At 37.1% G+C, this 27,490-nt stretch overlaps 1 protein-coding gene across 9 annotated transcripts; it reads left to right on the forward strand.

Moving 5' to 3' along the window:
• Window positions 1-708: 708 nt before the first annotated feature.
• Window positions 709-27,003, forward strand: LOC131786759 (high affinity cAMP-specific and IBMX-insensitive 3',5'-cyclic phosphodiesterase 8B). 9 transcript variants are annotated; one of them, XM_059103856.2, is made up of 27 exons: window positions 709-1,313; window positions 1,454-1,510; window positions 5,745-5,879; window positions 8,085-8,140; window positions 9,754-9,813; window positions 11,277-11,336; window positions 12,130-12,184; window positions 12,552-12,734; window positions 13,399-13,482; window positions 13,892-13,933; window positions 14,352-14,440; window positions 15,064-15,163; window positions 15,731-15,782; window positions 16,371-16,432; window positions 16,849-16,920; window positions 17,310-17,402; window positions 17,737-17,803; window positions 18,064-18,202; window positions 18,901-18,994; window positions 19,449-19,553; window positions 20,083-20,300; window positions 20,785-20,926; window positions 21,476-21,655; window positions 21,940-22,020; window positions 22,652-22,700; window positions 22,822-22,914; window positions 24,161-27,003. In XM_059103856.2, coding segments are annotated over exons 1-27 (2,646 nt in total). In that variant the 5' UTR covers window positions 709-1,037; the 3' UTR covers window positions 24,163-27,003. The 9 variants fall into 9 exon arrangements, with proteins under 9 accessions (XP_058959839.1, XP_058959802.1, XP_058959819.1 ...); XM_059103819.2 differs by having other exon boundaries at window positions 22,822-22,898; XM_059103836.2 differs by having other exon boundaries at window positions 17,737-17,773; window positions 22,822-22,898.
• The last annotated feature ends 487 nt before the right edge of the window (window positions 27,004-27,490 follow it).

Consider the following 27,490-nt stretch of genomic DNA (forward strand, 5'->3'; position numbering starts at 1 on the left):
AACGATTGAATAAATCATATTATAGATAATGAACCGTCTTTAGAGCCTGTGTTTTGAAAGAAAAAAAAAGAAAAATAAACAAGAAAAACCTGCAACAAAGTTCTTATTGTTTATATCGTACTTGCTGTATGATTTAGCGGAAAATGTTTTTTTTGTTGTTGTTTCTGAACAGCGTAGTTTTAATTGTCTTGAGAGCTAGATGTATTGCGGAAAAATTCTGAAAAATTATTATTATTTGTTCTTTTGCAGGAGAGACCATCTGTGCGGCCGTGACGTCACCATTCACGAGTTCTCTTTATGTACATTGGCTGTTTCTCTGCTAGCTCCGTAGAGCACGAGTGAGCCATAAAACAGAAGATTTGTTTTGAATTCCGCCGGTCTATCATGAAGTTTTTATTTTTTCTGTATTTCTGAGGACTTTTTTACCGCTTTTTGCAATTTTTCTGCACTTTCCTCGTAATATTATCTATTTGCGTCGACCGCCCAGCGAATAAACAAACCGCAAAGTTGCAACTCGAAGGTCAATTTAGATCGCCGTGGACGGTGCAGCTGTTTGATCGGAAACCGACCTGTTCCCGACCGCTACCGAAGAATTCCGATCGTACCCAGTCAATTGGTTAACGAGGTCACATGGCGAAAGTAATGGTCGGGGATTGGACCTCTATACATGACGAGGCGACCCAGCAGAGTTTGTTCCCATAACAGCAACAGCTAGCAGCGAACAAGGTTGAAGCTTTCAAAAGTCCGTCGCAATTGTGCCGAGTGCCCAGAGAAATCAGCTCCAAGAAGGGTTGATTCGCAAGATCTAACACCGGCTATGGATTGTGTGAACTTTGCGGGATAAGCGTATTTTTTACGCCAACACACATGCTACTTCGAACGACATCGGCAATTGACGATTTTGGTTCGGGGACCTTGAATTGCATGTGGGAAGGCGAATAATTCTAATATCTTGTCCTTATTGAGTTGCTTGTGGAAGTTTGGTTACAAATTGTGGGTGCATTGACTGTGAATGTTTCTCCTTTTAAGCCCTATAAATGGGCTGTGCTCCTAGCATTCACGTCTCACAATCTGGAGTATTTTATTGTAGAGACGAAATTCGCGAAGGATCAAGCCCTAGACCAAGAGCATCTTCTCCTAGTGAAATTGTCGGCCATATTCGTTCAAGCTCGGACTCTGGGTCGCATATTTCGACGTCGTCTTCTTCTCGAAATCGTGGAAATAATAAAAAAGGACAAAACTCTCATCGAGGTAGTTCTATCGAAGCAGAAACACAAACTTACGACCCAAGGAGTAGTATGGAGCATCCCAAGGTAAAGAGTGTTATTTTCCCGTTTGCGATTGTCGCCGACTGAATTTAGATTAAAAGGTGTTCAGAGTACATTTTCTACAAAATTTGGGCCGTGTTGCCTTCGCAGTCCTCTGATATTTTTCTATGGATGTCTTTTTACAGAATGAAAGAAAGGAAATTTCACTTGGACCAATGAAGTTATATCAAGCCCAAATGCAGGTAGGATTTGTCGTTCGTCTTTTCTCGGTTAAAACACAAAAAAGCTGGCTTTGACTTGTGGGCGAAAGACAGTTAGAGATCATGTACAGTACAGTTGCTATCGAAGTTACCCTTCTCTCACCGACGTGGCCAATCCTTGGCCTCATTTCGACTTTTTAAGCGGATCAAACTCGTCAAACTTCGACCTGGAATAGGGTGTTGTACAGTATTTCTGTATAGTGCCTTTACACGTCCACTTTGTTTCATTGGGAACGAAGCCATCCTAGCGCTTCGCGTCAACACATTCAGAGCATTTTTCCTTTGCTCATATGCCAACCTTTCGCAATTTTGACTTACTAGACCTTTGATTTAAGTTATTTTTCACATCCTGGTAACCCCTGTGTTATCTTTACCGTTAAGAAGGAGAAATCCTCACCTATATTTCCCCGGTTTTTTTTCCACGTCAAGCGCGTAAAAAGATTGGTCTGTTTTTTGTTTACAATAGCTCTCGTCGTGTGAAAGGTCCACGGCCTTTCCTTACCTAATATTTTTGCTTGGCTTTTAAATGTTGTCTTCGCTCGTGATACCAGGAAGTCTTTCCATCCTGCCATTGCAAAACTTCGTTTTTTCATTAGAAGAGAAAGGGATCAAACCTTCTCTGAAAAATATTACATGTAATACGTGAAAGTTCTCATATCGATTCTTCCGAAGGCACCAAGATTTTCTGTTGCCTTTCGCCGGCATTTCGACTTGACGCGCTTTAAAAGTCAGAGTTTCAGTTGAATATATGTTTTTAAACTTTAATCTTTTTTATGACCTCGAGTTGACAGGTTTGATGGCGAGTTTTTGTTGTGGTCGCTATCCAAATTTCTCATAACAGTCTTGTGCGAAGCATAGATGATAACATTTGCTATCGAGAAAAAAACTGACCTATTGTAAACATCAGAAACAGGAGCTATCGCAGCTTTTAAGAAGGACGCCTCTCCGAAGTCGTTTGAATTTACTGTTACTCGATGCCAGAGTTAGTATCATGACCTTGCTTGATGATGACAACGAATCTTGTACTAGTTTTCGGAAAAAACTCGATTCGCAGACGAGGCAAGGTTGAATTTCATTTCAAATCCTTACTCACCCACAGATTCACTTTTTGATGTAAATTTCATCGCGTTTGAAACTGACATCAGAAAGAGAAATTTTTAACCTGTGCATTATGTCATTATTACTGTGTCAGATACACACAAAAAGGTCACCAGGATGAAGTGTGTCTGGTTGTGGCTTTTTCGAGAACTCATGTGTAACCCTGTGCATAGTTACTAGCAAACATTTGATAATAAACAAATAACTGATTTGGTGGATATCAGTGCAAGACAATTTTTTATTTAAACCACCTTGGATGACAGTTTTGTTTTGCTTAGTTTTTGTGTGTATGTATTTTTTTCTTGTGGAAATCAAGTTATGCTGTCTATGTGCAAGAGTAAGGCTTTCTAGATCTGTCCTGATAGATCTTGAAAAAATATAGCTGTAACTGCCTTATCAGTATAGTTAAATAGGTCAGTAATCTGATCTTGCTAGGCTTGAAGGTTTTTTTCAGCACATGATGTGTGGACTTAAATGTTTGGTCTTTTCATTTTTCCTTCCTTTTTCCTTGAAACAAAAACTAAAATACAGATGCATTTCATTTCTGGGAGTAGTGAAAGAAGGTCAGAAAGAGAAATTTTTGAAATGGCTGAATGATTGGTTGGAAAGTCTTTATGGAAAAGAAGGCTTTTTACCTCTCAGACATTTGGCTGAAAAGAATTTACATGCTTAGATTTAGTGTCTGTTGATTTATTGGTTACCATAGTTGTTGTTGGGATGATAAATGTATTGATCATATTTGATAATGGTAACATCTTGAATGTGCTGATGCACAGTTGATTGTTCATTTTTTGAGTCATGATATGGATTTTTCGTTAAATGTAATCGGGGTTTGCAGCATATGAAACATATTTTGCTGCTACTTTATGTTACGCTGGTTTCATTGATTTTACAGTCACAATATACAATTTTAAGTGGAAATTTTGAAGTTTTTTAATCTACTTTTCTGGTTTGGTTAGATTGGTTGTGTGAGACATTCTGCAAAAAGTCAGGGATCGTATTCATTTAGTCTGCACTATTTGAATTTTGTTACCAGGGTTCATTGTACTGTTGTTATTTTATTTTTCCATCTGCAATATTTTCTCTTTTTGTAATTGTAATGAACTTATCAATGGTTTTCCAGGGATAATGTGAGCCTTGCACATAAGCAAGACACCAGTAGCAAAGTTGGCAAGTATATTTTGTGAATGAGCTATGAGGGGGGGACTTCTTAATCATATATACCATATTTATTCAACTATAAGCTGGGCGATTTTTATACAAATTAAAACTGAAGTGAACTAAAATTTGGGCTCTAGAGGGGGTCTCAGCTCATAGCCAAAAGTTTTGAAAAAAATTTTATCCAGCGCACAGAAACTCTGCTAAATTAGGATGTATTTACTTATAAGCCAAGCTAAAGTAAAGAAACACACTATACAATCATTGTTTTGGTGGGTAGGCTGACAAAATGGCGGCACTTCCATTTCTGGTACCAGCTTAGGGATGCTTTTAAACTCAGAATCCTTGCTAAATACTTTTGCCTTTAGATGTTGCATCAATCCACTAACAGCTATTTTGAAATAAATGATTGTGAACAAGGTACTGGTGATGCCACACAACAACACAGTTAGTTTTAAACTGATATTTTGGATTACATTAATTCATCTGAGTTATGATTCATTACCTTTCAATTGAATAGTTAGTTACGGGTAATATTTATTAATTTGCGTGTGTTTTCTGAGAGAGAAGATTTTTGGTCCTTTGCATATTAAATCACCATTGTATCTCTTGTAAATGCTCATGTGTTATTGTCTAAGCCTCATTTATGACAATCAATGTGATTTTTTCAGAAAATGTTAGGTTTTTCCCTTAGTTAACAATTCAGTCTTGTAATAATGAATGGGTCTCACCTTATAGCTGGGTGTTTTCGATTTATTTTTGGTTCTTGTTATGCCAAGTCTACACGTACAAAGTTTGGGGTCTTGGCTTATAGCGGAGATCGGCTTATAGCCGAATAAATACAGTATTTAATTTTTGAGAATGACCAAACTAAGGGTTTGGTCAGCTTGTGTGAATGCTTGTAACTGGATGTAAATTCTTTTCCAAAAATAAATTTATCCAGATCAATTGGGTTTGGATGCAAATCTCTGATTGAAAAAGATATTTGCTCTAATTTTAGAAACATGAATTTCTTTAACAAACAAGATTTGGTTTAACAATTTGATAATTGTGTAATATCTATTTTGGAAAATTTACATGCACTAAACCAAGAAAGTGGGATTTTCATATGTTATGGCATACAATTTTCTCCAATTTGTGGGCATATGAACATTGTCCACCTCTTCTCTGACTGTCAGTCTCCATGTCTGTTTCCATATTTGTCTGGTTCTTGTTTACTGCTGAGTCACTACATTTCTTTGAAACACTTTTGAGTTTTTACTTTGCATGTAAAGATTGTCTTGCAGCTTCCAAAAAGTTCCTTTCAAGTAGAGTGTCACTTTAAACTTCCAAGAATGAATGTTCACTACCATGTTAACTCATAGTTTTACTTAAGAAAAAAATGTTTATCTATCTTTGATGCCATTTGTTTCTTTAAAGTATTTTTTATTTTTAATACTTACTCTGGGAGGCATTAAACAAGCCTGTCTGTGTGTGCGTAACAAAAAGTTTGTCTAAACTTTACCTTTTTTTTTGTTGTGATCAACATAGATATAGTCAATTCACTTCACCCATCTGACTTTTATATAATCCATTGACTTCTGTGGTTTATTAGTAAACTATAATTGTGATTCTAAATTGTCAATGGATGAACTGATTTAGAACTTTGTGAAAAACCACTCTGAAAAATCTAAGGATTGCATGTTAGAATGTTTTGTGGTTTCATTTATATTGTTACAGAATGTTGAAATACCTTTTTGATGAGTGTACTGTTTATTCTAAACTCAGTTTTATAGAGAAATGCTCATTTATTGGGAATAAATTGAAATTGTTGTTTTTTCTGTGCTATGTCATCAGAATACTTTATTCACTGCAATAAACCAATGTTCTGACAGCACTTATTGGAAGACTCTTCCAACAAAAGATAAACAAGATCATGCAAACCTAAAAATATTGTTACTTCCTGTTTTAATTGTTCTAGATCATGCTGGTGTTTTCAAAAGAAGATGCTCAGACTGACAGCTTTCTTCATGCAGCCGAAAGAGGTGGATATTTATGTCAAATTTGTAAAACATCTGAAGAAGCCATGGAACAGTACATAAACATTCAGCCAGAGGTGAGTAGGTATCAGTAATTTGATTATATCAGCCTTATGATGTTATGATTAAGTCTACTTACTTCCTGACACTCCAAAGCGATTAGTGTGTGATATCCCCTTACTAGTATCCTGTACATTGTCACTCTGAAGGGTGTGGAGAATTGAGACAGTACTATTAATCCTCAGACTCCCAAGATCTGATTGTTAATTCTCCCCTCTAGGTGGTACACATTTACTAGTTAATCGCCTCTGGGAGTTAAAGGGTTACGCAAGGAATGTTTTGAGCATGAACATGTGAAAGCACTTCCATGAAATTCTTTGTGATTAAAGGATCATCCAACAGCTTTACTGAGTTTTGCATACTCTACCCTGCAGTGCTAGAAAGTGAATAATAGTGCATCAGTTCAATTTTCTTCCAGCTCAAAATGATAAAAATTAGAGCAAGTTTCACACATTTGTTTTTAACACTCTTCATATAAGCAAACTTTTCATCTAGGCTTCTCTTTGCCTAGGGTAGTTGTGTGCTTGAAAATGTATTTGAACACATCACAATGCCTCTTGCTACTTGGGAGTATGAGAGGGTGCCAGCAATATGTTAAGGAAACCTCATAGAATAGTGAATTAGGAGTATCCTGTACTCATTTTGTGTTGGTGGATCATGTTGGTGTGGCTCCATAGGGTGGCAGTAGGATTTCAATGTGTCTCTGTTGGAAGTGGTTTTTGCTAATTTTCCTTTCTGGAATAGGAGTAGTGCTTCCTGTTAGCAATTGCCCCAATTATTGTTGTAGAAAGAGCTGGATTTGACTGCTAGTTTTTTTCATGCAGCATTCATATAATGAAACGTCCAAATAATCTAGTGTATGAAATGGGAGGAAGATAAGCAATAGTATTTAGTCCACAGATTCTATAACCCCTTGAAAAGAAGAAAAATAAAATCTGGCCTTTGTCTTAAAGGAGGCAGCAAAGGAATATGTGACACAATCAAACCATCCATCAAAGAGAATGTCCTGTTTGTGTCATCTGGAATCTTTAACATGACTTACCTCAAAAGTAAAGTACTGGTAGGCTCTGAAATTCAGGAAGAAGTAATTTTGGAGACAACTTCCTTAGTCATGGAGTCAAATTTGTCGAGTAAAGGGCAGTGAAGGTGCAATCAGAATGAACATGAAGTTGAGCGGAAAATCTTTAATATTCATAAATGAATCAACTGAACAAGACATTAAGCTCTAAGTTGTTGGTGTTTCCAAGAATTGAGTTACTTGATTTTATCATTTCATAGCCCTTCAACCGCAAACAGTGACAAATATCTAATTCCTCCTGACAATGTCACCCCACAATCACACAGTAAGGGAAATGATCACCAACTAAAGAAGCTCTTGATTGTTAAACAAATTCTCCTTGTCAACACCTTAGGAATTGTATAAAAAACAGTAAGGAGAATATGCTTACTGTTGTTAGGGTGTAAGGGTTGATTACAACCTGTATTTTTTTAATGATTGAAATATATATATCTCATTAGATATTTTGGTGTTTAGTATTGCTGAGTATCTTAATGAGTTGTGCCGTATTTTGTCAAGCCAGTTGGGCAAGTCAAAGTACAAACAATGTGTAAAAATACTCAGTGATACTACACACCAAAACATCTATAAGTTATTTTTTATCCAACTGCTTTTTTTTTTCTGCCAAGTTTTTCTGCTCATTTCTCATAAGGCGGGAAAAGCAAAGTGGATAGAGAAGCGTAACGCGCGCAGCCAACTGGTTTTACAGGTTTTTTACAGTAAAAAATAACCAACTGTCCAAATAACCGTACAATATCGCAGGATACTTGTACTCAATTTGTGTGTTATTTTGACTCTACTTTGTGCAGTTGGATAATAAAGAATATGTATTGCTATTATATTAAAATGACCATGCTCTCTGTAGTTGGACCTATTTGTTTAGGTCTAGGAGTCATTTGGCCTGTTATTTTCATTAGCTCTAACCCAAACCATGGTTTTAGGCCATCAGAAGGCCCCAGGCTCTCTTGGTTTTGTCCAACAATAGCTAAATTAGTTTAAATAATTAGACAGTCATTTTCATGGAATGAGTCCAAGAAACTTACTAATGGGAATCTCTAATGAAGTCACTGATTCACTCTCACAGCGGTATATTATCTTGGAATATTCCTAACATATGATCATCACCTAGTTTGCATTTATTTCAATGAATGATCATTACTTTCAGGTGATATTTATTGACATGAGAGGAAATTCTGTCATTGATGGAGAAACACTTTGCAGGTAATGTAAGCTTGCTAGTTCTTATGATGAAATCTCTGATTTGCATGGTGAAATGCTTTTTAAGCCAACAAGCTTAGTTGGTATAAACTCTTAGAATTATTTCTGGAGAGAGATTATTTTTCCCTTTTGAAATATCCTTTATCATTGTATCATTTCTTCTTTCAAGCAAATGTTCAGGGAAGTTTGTTCTTTATTAATTAGCTTTAGAGATTTAAATCAAAGGTGTCCTGGCCGTGTGTACATGTGGAGTGATTTCTTCTCTTTCTTGCCATCAGTATTTGTAGTTTTCTGTAATCTTTCTTGTTGAAATGGAACTTCTTTTGCTTTTTCACAAGGAGCTGTCAATTTTGGAGTTTTTCCCCTAAATTCTTAGGCAATTTTGGTCATTGCAATTGTCTTGACATAAATCATTAATTCAAGAATGCCTATTGAGGAATGCTCAATGATTTTTGCACCATTTTGATGCCTACTAGGTATTCAAAACCAAAAATGCAAGGCATGTAACCAAGCTATATTTATGAAGATGAAATTTGTTTTTGGTCACCCTTATTCTAGTTTTTTGAGTTTTCCTCACAAAATATATCAAAGTTTTCTTGCCTATTTCCTTGCATGAATTTACTTGGGGGCTGTTTTTAATTCGAAGACAAAGCGTCAAATATCCTACGGGTATTAATTAATTAAGGAAGCTTTGATTGTGGGATAAAGAAGACTATTTACCTCCATGGAGGCTCAGAACGTCATCCTGTTACCATTGTGCCATAGGATACTGATGGAGAATTTGGAATTAGCTGGGGTTAGGTACTCTTGCAGGAATGATATATTTCTTTGTGCAACAATGCCGACAAACACTTAACATTTCTCTTTGTCTTTCTCTAACAGATGAACAAGTTCAAAATGTAGCTAAGAATTTGCTCTCTCTCTTTCTCTCTCTCTCTCTCTCTCAACGTCCATGTTAAAATATTTAAGCTAGCTGATATTTTTGCAAGTGATTTAGGATTCCAGAGCATAAGTTTCCTTCTGTTTCCTCGGTAAACAACTTTTTGTATATTTGTTCCCAGGCCAAAGAGAAATATAAATCAAACTAGTGTGAACATTTTGAACTGCAAACTTTACTGAAAATGACATGTAACATGATTTTTTTTTTTTACAATAGCTCAACAAATGGGTTGTAATCTATTTGTTTTTTCTTGGAAACAAGGAGAACCAGAAAAATAATTTTAATTTAACCATGTTTGTAAGTCAAAGAGCACATAAAAGAACAAGCTTAGGAAAATTAAGACAAAAAAGTTTTTGAGATGCATCAGAGACCCACACTTAAACCAAGGCCTGGATTTTGATAAAAGCCAGTTACTGGTGATGTACTGCTACCTATGGGACCTCTTACTGTTGTCTGTTTTGCCTGCAAACAGGCGTTTGTGTTTAGGTTTCACCCTATTGCCCCTTTTTCTGGACATGACTGGCTATTGCACAATCTGCGGCCGCTTAGGGGGAAAAAATTTAAACCCCTGCTAGGGACTTGTAATGTAGTGCAGTTTCCTTTTGCTATATCTTGTATGATTTAGAGTAGGATTGTTGCCTAACTTACTAAATAGAAATTTTTTTTCACTTTTTAGGATAATAAGAGCAAAAGGCCCACGAGAGAATTCTATAATTATTGCTGTAGTCAAAGGGAGGTGAGAGACCTAGTACTATTTACAAGCTAATTTTTGTGCACTCTACACTTCTAGGAAAATTTAAGACTGACTTTTTGATCCACCATCTCATGAACTCTCTTTTCTCAAAATGATAAGAAAGGGTTTGTCTGCCGCTCTTCCTTTTATCCACTTTCCATGAAAAGGTGAAACGGAACTTGCCAAAGAATTGTTGCTACTTGTGTTGAACATCCATTTAATTTCAATGTTTCAGGGTTTATGATTTGTCTACTAGAAAAATTTTTTTCTTTTTCCAATGGCAATACCATGGTTGCAGAAGCTATGATATTAAAAGCTGACTTTGGTTACTTAGGAATTGCAAAGCTAGTAAATCTGAAATGCAGATAAAGATGTCATCCTATATAAACTGGGGGGTTGTGGATTTTAGCACAGAAATATCTTTGTTTCTTTGGTGACAGAGCTTGCATTGGCCAAATGTTATTAGGAAGTAGAAGTGTTTGTTTGGAATTGACCACTTTGCTTATGTCATGCTTTTTTTATTTTCATTCAGAGATCATCCTTCTTTCTTGTTAATTAAACTTTCATGATAATCCTTTTTTAACTCGCAACGAAATGTGACCCAAAACTTGCCAATGTTTACAAAGAAGTGTCATTGAAAAATGACAATTATGGGGTTACATGTTTGTGTTGAGTAACAGATTCCTCTTAAATTCAACAGATGTATTAACCTTGACTTGGTTAACTAGTTGTCTTTTCATGCGAAAGATTTAAAAAATTGTTATTGCATGACTGAATCAAATTGGTCCATAGTGAATATTTCATGTATGCATGGCATTATCTCAGGAAATCAGTTGAGGACAGGGAAAGCATTTGTACATCTTAAATCTGTTTATTGTAATCTTCTTGTCAACTATGCATGGTATGGAATGTTTCATGAACCTGCATAAAGTGGTTATTGTGTGTTGTTCAAGTAACAGCCTCCAAGAAAATACTTAAGGGTGATCACTTAATGATGTGTGCGTGTGTCATTCATCTGACAAAACTGATCATGACTTAAGAGAATTTGTATTTTTATAAAAGAAATGGAAGTTTTATGACTTTAAGCTCGAGAATGTTTCTCTTGTGTAGTTTAGATGTATATACTCATGACAATCATATTTATATCACCCACTGGTGTGCCTGTCTGCCTGAAAGCTGCTTAATCTTCTTTGTCTGTGTTTTCCACTAAGCTATTTCGACCTCCTTTCCTTCCGGACAACCTGTGCACTTTGCTAAATCAGGTTTTGGTTACATTAGCAAGCTTTATTGAATTACATCTCTGTTTTACGGAAATAAGAGAAACAGCATGTGTTGTTATTTGTTTTCATAAACAAAGATAATTAACTTTATTGAACATGTGATGCTTCTCCAAATTTGCTTGCTCTTCTAAGACATTAATTAATGTAAGATGTTAATCACTAACTACACTCTATTGCCATTTCTAGTAAAACGAAATCCCACTGTCTTCGCAAAATTTTCACATGTGGCCTCAGGAGGGATCGCAGGTCTGGTTACTCTCACTTGCGTGCAACTTTCAAATTAGACTCTCCTTTGCAAGTTACAGGCTACATGTGTCCATAGATTTGCCCTTTGATTGCAATCCTAGCTTTAAATTGTGCAGTCTGCCAAGTTATTACATAACAAGCTTTTGAAAAAAAAAATTATGACCATATGAGCCACTGTGCTTGTGAAGGAAAGTTTTCAAGTTGAAGTTGGCAGCAAAGTGCAGTCAGCAGATATCTTTGAATGTTGTACAGTGAAGTTTGTAACAGTCTTACAGTGTACTGTGTTGACAGCAATGCAACTGTAAAGTTAAGCAGCTTTCACAAAAGACAGTAGTCACACCAGTGTCTTGTCAAACATTTTGCACTAATATTTTAATTTTGTTCATCCAGTTGCCCCAAAGATAAAAAACCAGACCCTCCCAATTGATAATCAATCAGTTTTTGATTTTGTTGTAAAATCTAAACAACATTCCATTGGTGACTGTTTCCTAGTTCTTGTTACCTGTTTGGTTTATTCAAATTTTGTTATGAGAATTCACTAAGTGATCACTCCTTGGATCAAAGGGTAAAGGGGTAAAGTTTTGATAATTTAGGTGAAGCTGTTTAATTTGTTTTACTGTAAGCCTAACACTTCAATTTAAAGCCCTTTGCAAATGAATAACCCTGTGAAATGTTTTCTAAGAGTTTGAAGTGTTGTGATGCACTTTCTCTTGTATTTCATATTGCACTTGTGTTGAATTAAGTCACATACATATATCAGTCCTGACAGACTGTTAACATGTTTCCATTTTAGCCCACGAAGTGATGAACCATCGATGCTTCCACTGCTAAAAGCTGGATTTGACCGGGTGAGAGTGCTTTCTTTCATTTTAAAGATAGTAAATTGTGTCTTGAAGTACAGATTTGCAGTTATGGAAACTGTTTCGGCTCCACTTCTCTATAAGCTAGAATGACTAACACTCTCACCTGTAAGAGTACTAACATAAGGTCCGGAGAGTAGAGGAAATGATCACCCACTAAGGCAGCTCTTGACTGTTAAATTATTTTTGTTATCACTTAAGGAAATGTATAGAGAACAGTATGGAGTATATGTAATCTGATATTGGGGTGTAAAGGGTAAAAGGGAGTTTAGTGTGCATCTCTGTATTTGTCATAGCAGAAATATAATTTCTCCCAAAAAAAAATCCTGACAAAAAATTCACTTTTCCTTTTTAGCGGTTTGTTGAAAATGCTAATGTTGGGGCTTGTCATAATGAGTTGCTGATGTTGGAACATGGAGAAGTTCAGTCGATGTTTAAACTGAGGGCAACAAGCTGTCTTTTTAGTGCAATTGAGCACTCCACTGATGCTGTAGAGATTGCCAGTGCAGACCCTGACAAGCCAGAGTTACAGGTAGAGGTACAAAAAAAAAACAAACAAATTTTATTTTTGTTTTAATGTAATGTTTAGAGGATTGCACTCATGGAATAGCACACAGCATATATTTCTTGTACAAAAATTTCATTGATGGAAAGAATATTGTGAAACAGTAGTTTGTAATGGATAGTAAGAAAGAAGAACTGAACTTGTTATCTTATCTTTAAGTCTGTATGACATACCATTAAAACATTGTTATTTTTAGGTAAAAATTTCTGTTAGTTCCTACATAACTTCCACTCGATAGTCACAAGAGCCATATTTGTTGACAGTCAGTGCAACTGGTTTAGGATACTTTGATTTCAAAATCATAAAGGTAAAAAAAGGTGACACATTGTTACAACTTTGTGTGGGAGGTAAGAAGAAAGACTCAAAGTAATGGCACTCTAATGGCTAGCCTGAAAATGGCAATGATCTGTTAGAGATGATGATATGGTCCTCTTGTACAACCCACAAGGTTGCCATTTTTCTGTTTCAGGAAAATCCTAGTATTTTAGGAAAACAAGATGGCAGATGGGTAAAAAAAGATGGGGAAAAAGTTAGGAGCTTCTGTTCAAGTTATTTATTTATCTTAGTTATAACATTTTAAACTATAAGGAGGTAATTACTTTAGTTCTAAGAATTTTTTTTTGTGGTGCATTTTCAGTACTTTAACCCTGCCTTTGAGAAAATGTCTGAAGCTGTTGGGCATCCACAGAACTTCATGATGAACAGTGAGCATGAGAAACCTGTAAGTTCTAAAATGGATTAAGGTTTCCAAAAATTGAAGAAATTCTTTACATTTTCAGGAAGATGATGGAATGATACCAACTCAAAACCCCTAGGTAGTGGGTCATTTTAACCCCTGGGAACATTAGAGTTGGAAAAATATGAAATTTGGCTGCTTGATTAGGATTAGCCTTTTTGTCCCCAAGATCTTATTCGTAATTCTCCTTTCTGTCTGCCATATAACTCTTATGTTGGTTTGGAGAACTTGGTGTAGGATCCACTATTACTGTAATCCCCTAATTTATAATTTTCTCTATTCCCATTTCTCATCTGCTTGATATTGTTTGATATTGTAAGGAGAAATTCTGTTTTTGTCACTCGTGACATTCAAGAGGTTAATAACATTTGAAATGATGTTCTTTTTATTTTAGGAGTTATATGAGTCAATTCATGCACACATAAAGAAAGGGAAGGTAGGTTATTTGTTGTTTTTTTTTTCCAGTAATTAACTTCGTGAGAATTTTTTTTTAACCATCAGTGATCATGCTTTTTCTTTTTTTCTTTCTCTTTTGTACAATTTTCACTTTCCACTGTTGCTTTTCAAGATAATAATAATACAAACAATAACAACAAAATTGTTGCAGGCTAGAGCATCATCATCTCCATAATCATCATTATTTTTATCTTAACTTCTCCTCCTGTGCCACCCCTTTCAGTAAAATGATTTCATTATTTGTTTGGTTAGTGTTTGTGATGACTTAAAGTGAAGAGGAAGTGTTTTTTAGATGATTGTTGAATTTGTGGATCATTGATGAATTGTGCATGACACGGAGTTGTTTGCAGATCTTAGATCTAAGTAGTAATACTATGTTGTATTCTATCTGTTTACAGCCATGGGAGGGAAAAGTGGTTGGGAAAAGAAGAAATGGGGATAGTTTCTTACAAAATGTGCATATCATTCCCATCATTGGCAAAGGAGGGTAAGTATTTGATGTGAAAAGCCACAAGCTAAGATACAAATGGTTAGTTCATACTTCCTCTCTTAAAATCTCAACAAGAATGCCCTGCACTGTCAGCTCTACATTTCTTTTAGTTTTTTCCCTAAGAATTGGGTGGAAAGTCATATAATATCCATTACTTAATTTTATCTTTCTTCTCATCACCCTTCATCTCAACAATGTACAGATATTTTAAGGAAAAATTAATTTTTTGGTCACTCTTCTCTTTAGAACACAGTACTTAAGGTGATTTTGCTTGGGAAAACCAATTTGAAAACTTAGTATTTTGTTACAGCACACAAACATGTAGAAAAAATTTCATCATATATACTATTGCACTACCTTATGTCTGGCAAACTACATGTCTCCTATCACATTTAATCAGATTGGATTTTAAAGCTGTGTTTTGGCAAAGGGGAATGTCACACGGCTCTAGCTTGTGGTGAATATGTACAACTCTGCTTTTCAGAAAGGTTTTAATTGCTGTCCACCTCAGACTTCTGAGTGGAGAGCCTTCTCACACCTTCCTAGAGCACAGGTGTGGATTAAAGTGAGAGGGGTTTGGGAATGGTAACATTCTTATAGCACTCTTCTTTGACGCACAGGAAAGTTGCTCACCATGTGACAGTGAAGAGAGAAATCACCCAGGCTAATCCCCTGAATCAAGTCAACATGAATATGGAGGTTAATATGCATATGGAATCAGTAAGTGTAACAAAGTGTATTATATTGTAAAATAGTTTTGGGTTAGTCATTGTGGGAAATTACATTTTCAAAAGAGAAATGTAATCATTTGTCACAATGTGGTCACTTCTGATGCAGATTGTGATGTATCAACTGCATACTGCTGGTCATCTTCAGGAGATGAGGTTGATCCACTTCCAAAGTGACCACATCATGAGACAAATGATTACATTCCTCTTTTGAAAGTGTATTATTCACAAGCATATCAGTCTCTCTCGCACGATAAGGGTGTTGGACTTTAGTCTCTGAAACCAGTTGATTGCAGTTTTTGTCACCCATAACCTCCAACCTGTCCATTCAAGGTAAAGCTATCAAGATCTCAAATAACCCATCAGCTTAGGGTTTAGACTCACTGAGCTCTCAAATGTCCTTCAGTTAACGATGGCAGTGTAGTTGGGGAGACGACAACAAAAGTAGAGTTTGGCAGAAATATGGTTGTGCAAAAATACATAGTTTAATTTTGTCTGCATGTAAAGCTAGAATTTTTTTGATAGTTTGATTACAATTTCATGTCTGTTTTCTTCATAGCCAACTACAGCCAGTGGTGTAACAGAACAAGTTCAAATTAACACCTTAAATGGTTAGTGGTAATGCTGCCTGTGATACTGATTAAAGGAGAAGTGTGTTTTCAGAAACCATATGATAATTACCTTGGGCATTCAAAGAATATTTAACTTTTTACACCTTAATATCAGTATGCACATTCTACAAACTGTTCTCCACACATTTTTTAAGGTTCTGACAAGGACAATTTATTTAAAACAATCATTGGCATCTTTAGTTGGTGATCATTTCCTTTATTCTCATGACCTTAATGTTTGATCAAGGGTGATATTGGAAGGAGAAATTAGATGCTAGTCATTCTTTGTGTTACTGACAACAATTTAAGATTCCAAAGATAAACCTAACTTTTGAAAATTGTTTCTCTTTGTGTTAAAAATGGGCGGCAGATTCTGTCGTGTTGAACCTTACTTCCCTTTCTACAAGAAAAATTTATTTTGGAAGTGTTCATGTTTCCAAAACTGTTTCACTGTCCTGTTTGTGATACTGTGCTTAAGGATTTCCACAATAACTCTTAAACTCCCTTTTTCATTTTTCATCTATTCGTGGTCAAGATGTTAAATGTTGCACAGACTTTTGCAAGCGCTAATAATTTCTTTATTTATAGGAGGTATTCTTAGAAGACATTCAACGACAACTACGACTAAAATAGAGGCACCCATTACAAAAGTGAGTCATATTCTTGGGTTTTCCTTGAAATGTTTAATTTTTAATGGAAGCATCAAAATGTGTGTAATTTACTTTAAGACATGCAGCTGATAGATTTTAATTGCTGCCTCTTTTGCGAAATAATGTCCTGTTTGTGGAATGCTTCAAGCTGTATTCGACAGATCTTATTTGTGAATCATTACTGTGTTTTGGTATTACAAGATGGAATACAGGTGCTCCACTACTACATTCACAATTTCATTAAAAGGCTTGAAATTTTTGTGTGAGGAAAATTTTCGTTCAGTTGTATGGCTGGAAATACATTCATATTTTTTCTATGATTTAGGCAATATTTAGCTCTTTAGGCCTATGTAAAGAGAGGTTCCCTGTGCTATCACGAAGTGCCTTTATCTATTAATTAATAATTTTTGTTTCAGGTCATAAACATGCTGTCTGCAGCGCAAGAAAATAGTCCCATGTCTGTAGTACAAGCACTAGATAGAGTGCTGGTAAGATATTTTTCCTTTTCTCAACCTCATAGTTTCATTCGTTTTTCTCCCCTCTAAATATAATTTCTTTGTGATCCAGTTAAGATAATTTGGCATTTAAGTAAGACTGGTCTCTCGCTGATGCACTTTTTTATTCTCATCACTTGTTTGTCAGTTTATGTCTTGCAATCGCGAGGACAACTGAAATGTTAATAAGTTCTGGAGGGTAAAAGGTTCGAACCTTTCAGCGTCTGCTGGAGACAAAGCTACACCCCGAAGCGGTTCTATTTGAAGTCCGGGCGTACACTGAACGCAGCGCAGCCACAAAATGAAAAAAAATTGTTACTTTACAGTTACTTAGAGGAGAAAACTTGGGGGGAATGCATCTTAAAACATTTTTGTTTTGTTAGGAAATTCTACGGACAGCGGAATTATATTCCCCTTTCACAACAACTGAAGAAGACATGATGACTAATGAACTGGTCGGAGGTCTCATGAGCAATGTGAGTTTTATTCATTCAAGTAACTCATTCGATGGTCTGAATTCTTCCACAGTTTGACGTTTGTCTTCATTCATTATGACATTTCTATTTGACCTTTCATTTGAATATTATAATTTATCCGGGATTGCACTGGCTTTGATCTTGTTCCGTTTGTTATTATTGGCCCAAAAATCTCGCCGTAAAGCAGTTTTCAGTTAACGCTCTTATAACTAAAGGAGCCATAACAGCCAATCGTAAAAATAAAAAGCTCTAATCAGCTTGTGCTTATTTTGTTTTTTGGTTTTACCATTAATGATTATAGCCTAATGGTCGTTTACTATTTGTTGTGTTCCAGGGCCGAAGGAGACCCTCCTGTGACGTTCCTAAACCAAGTACGAACTTATTCTACACATTCGGCAGAGGTCCGAGGCTAATACTTACACTTCTTTTCTAACTTTCATGTTAACGTTTGCTCTTAATATTTTAATGGTTTAATATTAAGGTATTAAATCATTTTAACCTCTTCCTCCTCTCTAGAAAGAACTTAATTAATTACTGATCTTTGTGAATGATTTGAAAATTGACAGAATGAGGAATTTAACATAATGTTTTGAGAGGTAAACTAGTTTTGTTGGCGATAAGCTCTCGTTGTAATTTGCTTCGTCCATATTTCTTTGGACAGGTCATACCACATCGAGCACTGTACGAACCCCACCCATCTCACACCTCCAAGAGGCCCCACCTGAAGTTATCGCTTCTATGGTTGACGAGGCAGACTGGGACTTTGATATTCTCAAGTTGGAAAAAGCCTCCAATCACAGGTTTGTTTAGCGCCGTCTTATCTGATAATCACAAGGGCGTGGTACTGGTCCATGGGGGAGGAAGGGGACGAGGGGGTCAACGGGTATATACAGCCTCCTTTGTGCCCCCTAATGCCTGCCTCCACCCAATGTCATTGTCAGAAGCAGTAGTAGTTTCAACAACTGGGTCACTAACCTCTTGCTACCTTTCTTTCATTTGGAAAGAGACTTCCCGGGGTGAAACATTAATATCAACGACTCTCAAATTTTGGTAGTTAGGGGGCACTAAACCTCTACTTTCTTGTCTCCATTTACCTGAGCTCTTAGAACGTTGTTTGTTTGGAAAAAGGTGAAATCCAAGTTAGTCGCAGCGATGACTGACAATCTAAGGAGCCTTTTAGAACTCCGTGTATCCCACTTTTAGAGCGGGAACACGTGGTTGGCCATGGTGTGTTTGGTTTTAAGTTTTGCGTCTGATTGGTTGAAAGTCTGTTGTGTTACTTCTAAACCAATCGAAAAGCGTAGTAGGCAAAGAAAAACAGTACTATGCCGTATTGCTTGTCACATTTCATTGTGATGGTTCAAGCGAAGAGATAGCGTTGCTTTTCAAAATTATTTCTGTAAAAGTCTCGGTTTTTTTTATTGTTGACGTGACTCCGAAGTCAAAGTCCTATTTGTAATTTGATCAACTAACATAAGGGCGTCGTGACTATCTTTAGGCCCTTGTACTTCTTGGGAACGAAGATACTGAACAGGTTCAGGGCCTGTGAATTACTCAACATTACCGAAGATGTTCTCAAGAATTGGTTACAAGTAAGTCGCTGTGTCCATGTTCTGTCTTTTTACGGAAAGGATCTTTCATGGTTCAGCTTTACTTTTCTCTACATCACACACACAACAGTCATTTGTCTTATTCGATGGTTCAACATATGGTACGAGCATTGAACACACAATGTTCGCTCGTAGTTAACGTTAAACCATGGAATAAGAAAGCTTGAATTGAGTCGGGTTCCCGTACGGAAAACAAAATACAGACAATATATGAGTTCCTTTTATTCCTAACGCCATGTTATGATTTACTCCGGACGGTAAAGTACGTGAATTCTATCCTATCTTCACAATATTCACTCTGGCAGTGCCACTCTCCACACGGGATTATAGATTGGTATTGGTGCACCGCCAGGAAAGCCTTCAGGCTTTTTATTTCATTTATTTATACATTTTTTTTTCAGATATACTGATTTCCGTTCATATGTTCTTGTTTCAGTTAATAGAAGAAAACTATCACTCGAAAAACGCCTATCATAACTCCACGCACGCTGCTGATGTCTTGCACGCAACAGCAGTGTTCTTAGCAAAAGAAAGAGTGAAGGTAACATCATCTCAGATTATAGTATCTACTTTTTTTTTTATTGTTGTTTTATGTGTTTTCGTGTCGTTGTTGATGTCGTTTTTGTCAATACCAGCGTGCTTGATAACTGAGAACGGGTTGACAAAATTTAGAGTATTGAGTGGAAAGTTTGAGCGCGTTTGTAATGTATCTCCAGCAAGCTTCGGTTTTTCGAAGGGTGGATTACACTATCACTGAATAAATATCCATCCGATGGATAGCTCAATACGTTTGTTCACACCTATCCGCTGAATAGCGATTTATCCGTTGGATAGCGTTAGCATTATTTGAGCTTTAATACATTTTCCTTTCATTGTTAAGTTAGTTCTGTCAAATAGAACATGTAGTGCAGGACATGATCTGTAAAGGAGAACCTTCTCCCTTAAATCATTCCTTTCTTGGTTATGTGATTTGAATTCAGAGGGAACGATTCTATTTACTTGTTATCTTAGTTGCTTTTTCTGTGAAGTCTAACAAGTTTTGTTGATACGATTTTTTCTTTACTTTGCAGGCTGTTCTGGAGCCACTCGATGAAATAGCCTCGTTAATAGCAGCAGTTGTTCACGACGTCGACCATCCGGGATACACAAACTCGTTCCTTTGTAATGCAGGAAATGAGCTCGCCATCCTCTACAACGACATCGCCGTACTGGAGAGTCATCATGCTGCGTTGGCGTTCAAACTTACAGCCAAATACGAAAGGTCAAACATCTTTAAGGGACTTGACATGTAAGTTGAAATCATAGTGGAGTGCTTTTTGATTAAGTATCGTGAAACCAATGCAAAGTCACCACAACAGCCAATCAAAACAAAAGAAGAAATACCAAACTACCTAAAGCGCGGGACAACGCGAGCGACCAAGTCGCGATTGGTTTTAGTTTTGCATCTAATTTTTTGAGAGCGTGGCGCGAGTTTTTGACCAATCACAGAGTGAAGTAAAGCAAATCTCGAGCACGCAATCTTAGCGTTAAATGAAAGTGATGCTGGGTCTTATGTACATATGACAGCCGCGAAACTGTGGTGGATGCCAAAGTCTAATGTAATGCACACCTTTGTCTTTATTGAAGAAACTTGTAGGGGATGGGTGACCTACTTATTACCACTCTGGACTTCTTGTCACCTTCATGTCTTCTTGACCGGCATTGCTGGTTACATTTGCATACAGACTTTTCTTACTAAACGAGGAATTTTGTCATGACTTGTCTTCTACCAGGGATGAGTTCCGCACGATTCGCCAAGCGATCATCGACATGGTAATGGCGACAGAGATGACGAGACACTTTGAACATCTCTCAAAGTTCGTAAACTCTATAAATAAACGGCGTTCTTCCAGTATGGATGAGGTACACTCGGTGGTAAGTCGATAATTTATTGTATCTATGCATCGGTGCCGTGGAGCAAAGTGGCAGTAGTCCATAGTTGCACCGGTACTTTGTTATACAATGCAGTATGAAATACTATGAACGCCTGCCGCTTCTATTTGAGCAGTCGCGCACAAGTAGTTAACACCGTATTTCTTCAACGCTAGAGTGTATCTCGACTGGGTATGCTTAAACTTGAGCTAAAGTAATCATAGGGACCATTCAGTGCGAAAGGAAATATTTTAGTAGCCACTGAGAACTCAAACTTAAAACAAGCATTCTCTTTGAAGAGCAGGGAACGCCAGTCCCCAAGACCTGATTAGTTTTAGTTGCTTTTGATTGGATAAGTTGGTAGCGTAAATTTTTTGACCAGCAGAGTCGAGCACAGCGAAAATAACGCAATTTCGGATCCCTTGTCACACTCAGTTTTTCGCTATATATAATTGTGCTCGGTAGTTTGAGAATGTCGCGTTTTTGCGAAACTGGCCGTAGGATATACACAGGAACTGAAAAGATTGAAACACGCTATGTTTATTTTTATAGCACAGTGGGCGTGGCACTCCAGATTCCACAGCATCAACTGCTGTAGCACTCAACACTCCAGAAAACCGTACACTGATTAAAAGAATGTTAATTAAGTGTGCTGATATCGCCAACCCAGCTCGACCACGATACCTGTGTAAAGAGTGGGCATACAGAATAGCAGACGAGTACTTTTCACAGGTACGTAGATGAAGTCATGGGTTAATACAATCAGCATCGTTAGATGGAGGTTTTTGCAGCTGAAGGAGAAATAAATTGAAGTTATTTAGAGCGCAGTAAAAATAGCCTTCAAAGGCAATTTCAATCGTGAAAAAGAAGGCATTTTGACTGATAGTCGTCAACCAGAACCATAGTAATCACAAAATAATAATAATTTACAAAAATGTCATTTCTTAACTCGTACTTAAAATAAGCAAACTGGCTGGGGTTTATTCCTGTACATTTTTTTTTCTATTTTTCTACAGACGGATGAGGAAAAGAGGCGTGGTTTACCCGTCGTGATGCCTGTGTTTGATAAGCAAACATGTAACGTACCTAGATCACAGGTCAGTACAACTTGAATTCACGGTAGCTTGATATTGATGACGTGAGGCCTTGGACGTGGGAGGGAGGGGGGGGGGGTGGACTGTTGGTTATCGCGCTTTGGACCCTGAGTAGAAGGGCCTGGGTCGGGGTCATTGTGTTATGTTCTTGGAAAGACAGAAGACGAAATTTCAGCGAGGGGAGCGTGGGTTAATCTTTGAATGACAAATATCTCATCTAAATGAAGTGAACTTACTCTTTGTAGCTTAATGCTGCTTGAAGTTATTCTTAAGCTTTGAACTTGAAAAGTACATATTAGCTCGGAAGCAGCGATGTTCTAATGAACGTGATTGTCCGAATAGATAGCATGTAGCTTAAAATAAGTGCAAATCATTGTGTCGAATTCTTTGAATTCTTGGTCATCAAGTCGAACACTAGTCAGGCCTTTGTATGAAATGTTCTCGTGGGAAAAGGTGGGATTTAGGCAAAGGAAAAAAACAGGACAAAGAACTCTCGTCAACCGCCGATTTTTTTCTCTCCCATTTTTTTGCTCCCTCCCTTTAAAGATTAATAGTTAGGAACAATCTTGTGTTGTTAATATTGATTTACTCATTTTCTCTTCATCTATTTTTTTTTATGTCTTATCTTTTCTAGGTTTGGTTCATAGATTACTTTGTCAGTGATCTTTACGACGCATGGGATGGTATGTTTTTTATTCGTTGATTTGTCTGTTAATTTGTCTGCTTTCTTTGATAAATGCAACTTGATCGGTGGTTTAATCGGAAACACGTCGAAATAGTGTTTTTATGACTGTATTTTTACAGCTTTCGCATTTGTACCCGAGACCATCAGACACCTTACAGATAATCACGAATACTGGAAAAAAGCAGCAGAGGAGTGGGTAAGCGACAATGTTTGTAAGTACCAGTGCACCTTCATTTCTCAATCGCTTAAAATTCCCCCTCCCTCCTCTCCCTCCTCTCTCGACCAAGTACATGTACAAATTTAGTATTTTGTTTTGAACTGGGGAGGTAAACAATTTTGAAGATCTGTTGGATGGATCATTGAAAAATCTTCACCAAAGAAATCAAACCAGCCAGCAGAACGAAGAAGAACATCGCAAATTATTATTACAAACCCAGACCCCAAATGGATTTCGGGAAAACGAGAGACAGGAAGCTGCTTTTGGATTTCTTTTTGCTGTGATTACTCGAGAGGGTGGCGCAAGTTTAGTTTGTGGACCAATTAAAAAGCGTACCAAAGCTTAACCAACGCAATCCCGGATTTCTTTCGACCCTTAATATCCCTCTATAGTTTTATTTCTCTATTTATTAATAATTAGTCGAGTGATGTTAGACTTGTGGTAGGTGGCTAAGTCTTCACTCTTTAGCCATCAAAAGAGCATAGCGTCTAATTTCTCCTTACAATACACCCCTGAATCAAGCATTAAGGTCACGGGAATAAAGGAAATGATCATCAACTAAAAAAAACTGGATTGTTAAACAAATTCTCCTTATCAGCACCATAGGAATGTATATAGAACAGTATGGAGAATGTGCATACTGATATTAGGGTGTAAAGGGCTGAAGAACGATACACTGTGGATCGATAGGTCTGGGTTTGAGCCCCGGTCGGGTCATCGTGTTACGTTCACTCCCATAATTCCCCTCTCTAACTAGGAGTGTTAGTGGTAAAGGCAAACTGCCAGGAAAACTGTGGAGGGAGGGGGAAGGGGAAAAACTGCCATGGACCTTCGTCATGGGAATGAGGACTTGCAGTCCCCCACTTTCTTCCTGCTAAGGATCCTGGGATACTTTTCAGTAGATTTCGGGCCTCTCTGAGCTAATAAAGACTTCCCCTCGTCAACTCAAGTTTAGTTGATTCAGTTTGTCATCTTCTCTTTTTCTTTTTCATCTCTTCTTCTTCTTCAGCCAGTGGGATAACCATGGCGTTAAGTGCTAGTAAACCTGTCACGTAAACGCTTTGTCGTGGTTTGGGTCCCGCCTGATCTCTTCTCGTCCTTAATAATTCTTCAGGCGTAGACACTTCACAGTAGAATCATTTAAACGGCAGTCGAGTGGGTCCAAAGGCGTTTGGACCTCTCTGGGCCTGCGCGGGATTACATTCCATTAATCTGATAATAGTCCCTTTGTTGATTCCCAGGATGCCAATCGCACAACTGCAGCTACTTCCGGTACCGCCACGAAAAACCCTACGTCCACGTCCTCGTCCGAACCTCCTTCTTCGTCCAGCACGTCTCTAACTTCATCATAGTATGCTGTCACGGTAGTTGTCGTTAGCCTCCTGTGTTACCTCTTGTCTTTGTAGTGTGTCATTGTCCATATTATACACTTGTTTCATACAGTCAAACGCGTGTCGGTGGCACTTAATGCAGAATTGTATCCCTGCAGCATAGGATGACTTGACGTCACTGTGTCTTGGTGTTTCCTCACTCGTTGCCGTCTCTGACTTGTGCGTGACTTTTTTTGAGTCACGCTTCGCAGTTCGTTCACGCAAACAAGTCTGTCGCAAAGGTTTTCAGGTGTTGTGGAATTTTGTATCTCGCTGCGGATTTGCGCATTTCCTCGTCGTTTTCGTCTGAAATTTTTGTTTAAGAACAATTTATACGGAGAGGGTAGGATGTTAAGTAGATTCCTTTTAGCAGTCCAATAATGCATTCTAGTGCTGACTGTGAAAGCTCTTCTGTCTTAAAGCTAGTTTAAGTAAGCCACAATCTTGGCGTCTTACAAAACTATTTAATTACGAAAGAGAGACAGAGTACGTTCTACATATATAAGTAAAAAAAAAAACAAAGAAGAAAACAAATTGTATATAGTGTTTTCCCATCAAGGGAAATCTCTAGAAAATTATAAAGTATTATATTTATTTCCGTTGACCTACTTACGCACAAGCCCCCCTAATTAAAATTATATATTAACTTTTGGTAGATGTCATTTGCGTCTCAAAGCCTGAATTTCCAGCACAGGCTTTTGAAGAAATATTGAGATTAGAGCTAATTAAATGATTACTCGCCAGCCCCTAGTACTGTACATTTCTCATGAGCCACGAAGAGCAGGCTTTAACTGGTCCTCTTCTTTCCAAGAACCTTGATGTTGTGGAGCTTGTAATTTTTTACTCAATTTGGTTTTCTCTCCATTTTGTTGGCGGGGAATTGACGTTCCACCTGAGCTTTAAGTAAACGCTTTGAAATCTTGATCTTCCAAAGATCATACAAAGTGATACGCATTCGAACGATATCAAATTATGTTCAAAATGTCTTTTGTATACGTAAGCTTCATTACACACATTTCTTGAAAAGAAGGGAGCAAGCAAAGAGATTTGTTCCCACAGGCTGACCACTTCCACTCTTAATCAGGTCATCATATGAACAGCTGGCGAGTGAGGCTGGAATCTATCAGTCGAGGAATTAAGGACTGATCACCTGAGACTGCGTTTTTTCAAAAATTGTATGCCTAGCAATTTGATGTAATATGATGGTAAAAGCCCATGTGACTTTGAATACGTTTCTGTTTGGAAAAAAGATACCAGATATTCTTGACGTGCAATTTAACTTTTTGTAAAATTTTGAGAGAAAGCATGGAGTTTCTTATCTTCTTGGGAACCTATTGTGTTACCATAGCTTTTCAATCATCTAATGTCACAGATTTGTCTCTTATCTTGGTTTCCTTCCCTTACATCTTACGTCACGTGCCCAGCGCGTAGAGCATTACCCAAAGAACTGCTAGAATCAGTCTTTCATTCCCCGACTCAGTAGATAGATGAATTCTTTTGGAACGTAATGTTAAATTAAATGAATCTCTATCCTTTTACTTCAGCTTGGTGATGGTCAAAACGGAGCATTTAGTTCGCTTTCCGAGCTTGAAAACACGGCAAGTGTATTCAAGCTTAAAATGAGAAAAATTCCTTCACAAATATGGTCGTTTTTATGGCAAAGGGTATTAACACCATGTCATTTTTGTCTTGTCCATTTTGTCTTTGCTGTATTGTGTTTATACTTTAAAAAACAAATTTATTCCTAATTTATTCCTGCTGCCAATGTGTTTTATAGTCAGGCTTTTGGTGAAACGCTTTCTTCTGGTGTAAAACGTCTTATTAAGTACCAATTGACTTCTGTTAGTGTAATAACACTGTTTCGCTTATACGTGATTTTAGGTTTCAATCTGAAAAAGAAAAGAATAGTGACGTAAAATGAAAGCCGCTTCCGTAAGAGATCGATTTTATGGCTGTAAAGTGAGTTATGAAAGCTGATGGTCTACTTCGCAATATCAATGTGAAGATCATCTGACTTTTGGAATTTTTTACTTTTTGCAATTTTGAAAGAGTTAGTTGCTGTGTGAAGATGTTTGCTTGTGACCATTTTTTTTTGTGGACAAAGCACGCCCTTAGGATGCATGTGTGCAATGGACTTGTCACACTTTCTTTCGTCGAGAAGGAATGCATGACGAGAGGGAAATGGAGCAGTTTCTGTCACGTAACATACACAAGATAGCTTGAGTTTCGCGTGAACATCTCACAACAATGAAATAGCATTATTTTGTGTGATCCTTGAACGTTTTCACCAAGAGCCTTGTAGAATAAAGTTAGCTGAGCAAGATCATTTTAATTTCCAAAGCTCCTGTACACACTTATTGAATTCTAGCTGGCTCAGTTGTACAGTTTTGATCAAATCATTTTAATGGGTCAACGTTGCGTTGTCCGGTGTCATTGTGTATAAAAAGTATAATTTTCATAATACAATGATGATAATGATAATATAAGTTGATTGCCTGAAGAGATTCAGGATATTGAAGTTATTATATCATGTACAAATTGTTTGATAAATCTTGAGTAGCTCTTTGGATTTCTCTGTAGATGTTCTGTGTGAACGTAAATTATGTTGTTCTTTCCTAGATTGTGTTCTGTACAGTTGCGTTAGTTCTGAATCTCTAAAAAGTGGACATTCTTATAGAATAGATATGAATAAAATAAGTTATTGGATCGTCTAACTTGTGAAAGATTTGGTGTGAGGTATTTGTTTTTAGGTCCCGTTTCCATTTATTTGTCTGTTTGTTTGTTATTTATTGCCAAGCTTTTCGACAGGAGTGAGGCTGAAAGTGGCCTCATCAAAAGACACTTATTAGCCCAACTGCTAGTCTTGCGACTCTTTACCCTTAAACTCCCATGAGTGTTCAAGACAGGATTTCTCCTTACAGTATCAAAACATAAAACAAGCAAGTGACGGGAAAGTATCAATTGCGAGATTAATAGTTGATCCAAAACCAAATTCTCCGAACTAACATTCTAAGAATTGTACGACAAACAGTAAGGAGAAATACATCTTTGGAGTGAAAGCCTCGCCTTAAAACCTGGCAACGAAGCACAACGGTCCGATTTTGATGAAATAATAAGAATCTCAGGACTACCCAATCCTCCAATTCTCAGTCGATGTCTTGGGCACCTCGTTCTCAAAAAATCTTTCGAAGCTAAGTTCTG

The sequence above is a fragment of the Pocillopora verrucosa genome, chromosome 4, assembly GCF_036669915.1.
Source record: "Pocillopora verrucosa isolate sample1 chromosome 4, ASM3666991v2, whole genome shotgun sequence".
Classification (NCBI taxonomy): Eukaryota; Metazoa; Cnidaria; class Anthozoa; order Scleractinia; family Pocilloporidae; genus Pocillopora; species Pocillopora verrucosa.

What these genes read in the sequence shown, in the direction of transcription:
- LOC131786759 (XM_059103819.2), top strand. Translation starts at nt 1,038, where the DNA reads ATGGGCTGTGCTCCTAGCATTCACGTCTCACAATCTGGAGTATTTTAT. An exon ending in GTAGTATGGAGCATCCCAAG is followed by an intron (nt 1,314 to 1,453) that starts GTAAAGAGTGTT and finishes GTCTTTTTACAG; the next exon opens with AATGAAAGAAAGGAAATTTC. An exon ending in TAGCAAAAGAAAGAGTGAAG is followed by an intron (nt 19,554 to 20,082) that starts GTAACATCATCT and finishes TTTACTTTGCAG; the next exon opens with GCTGTTCTGGAGCCACTCGA.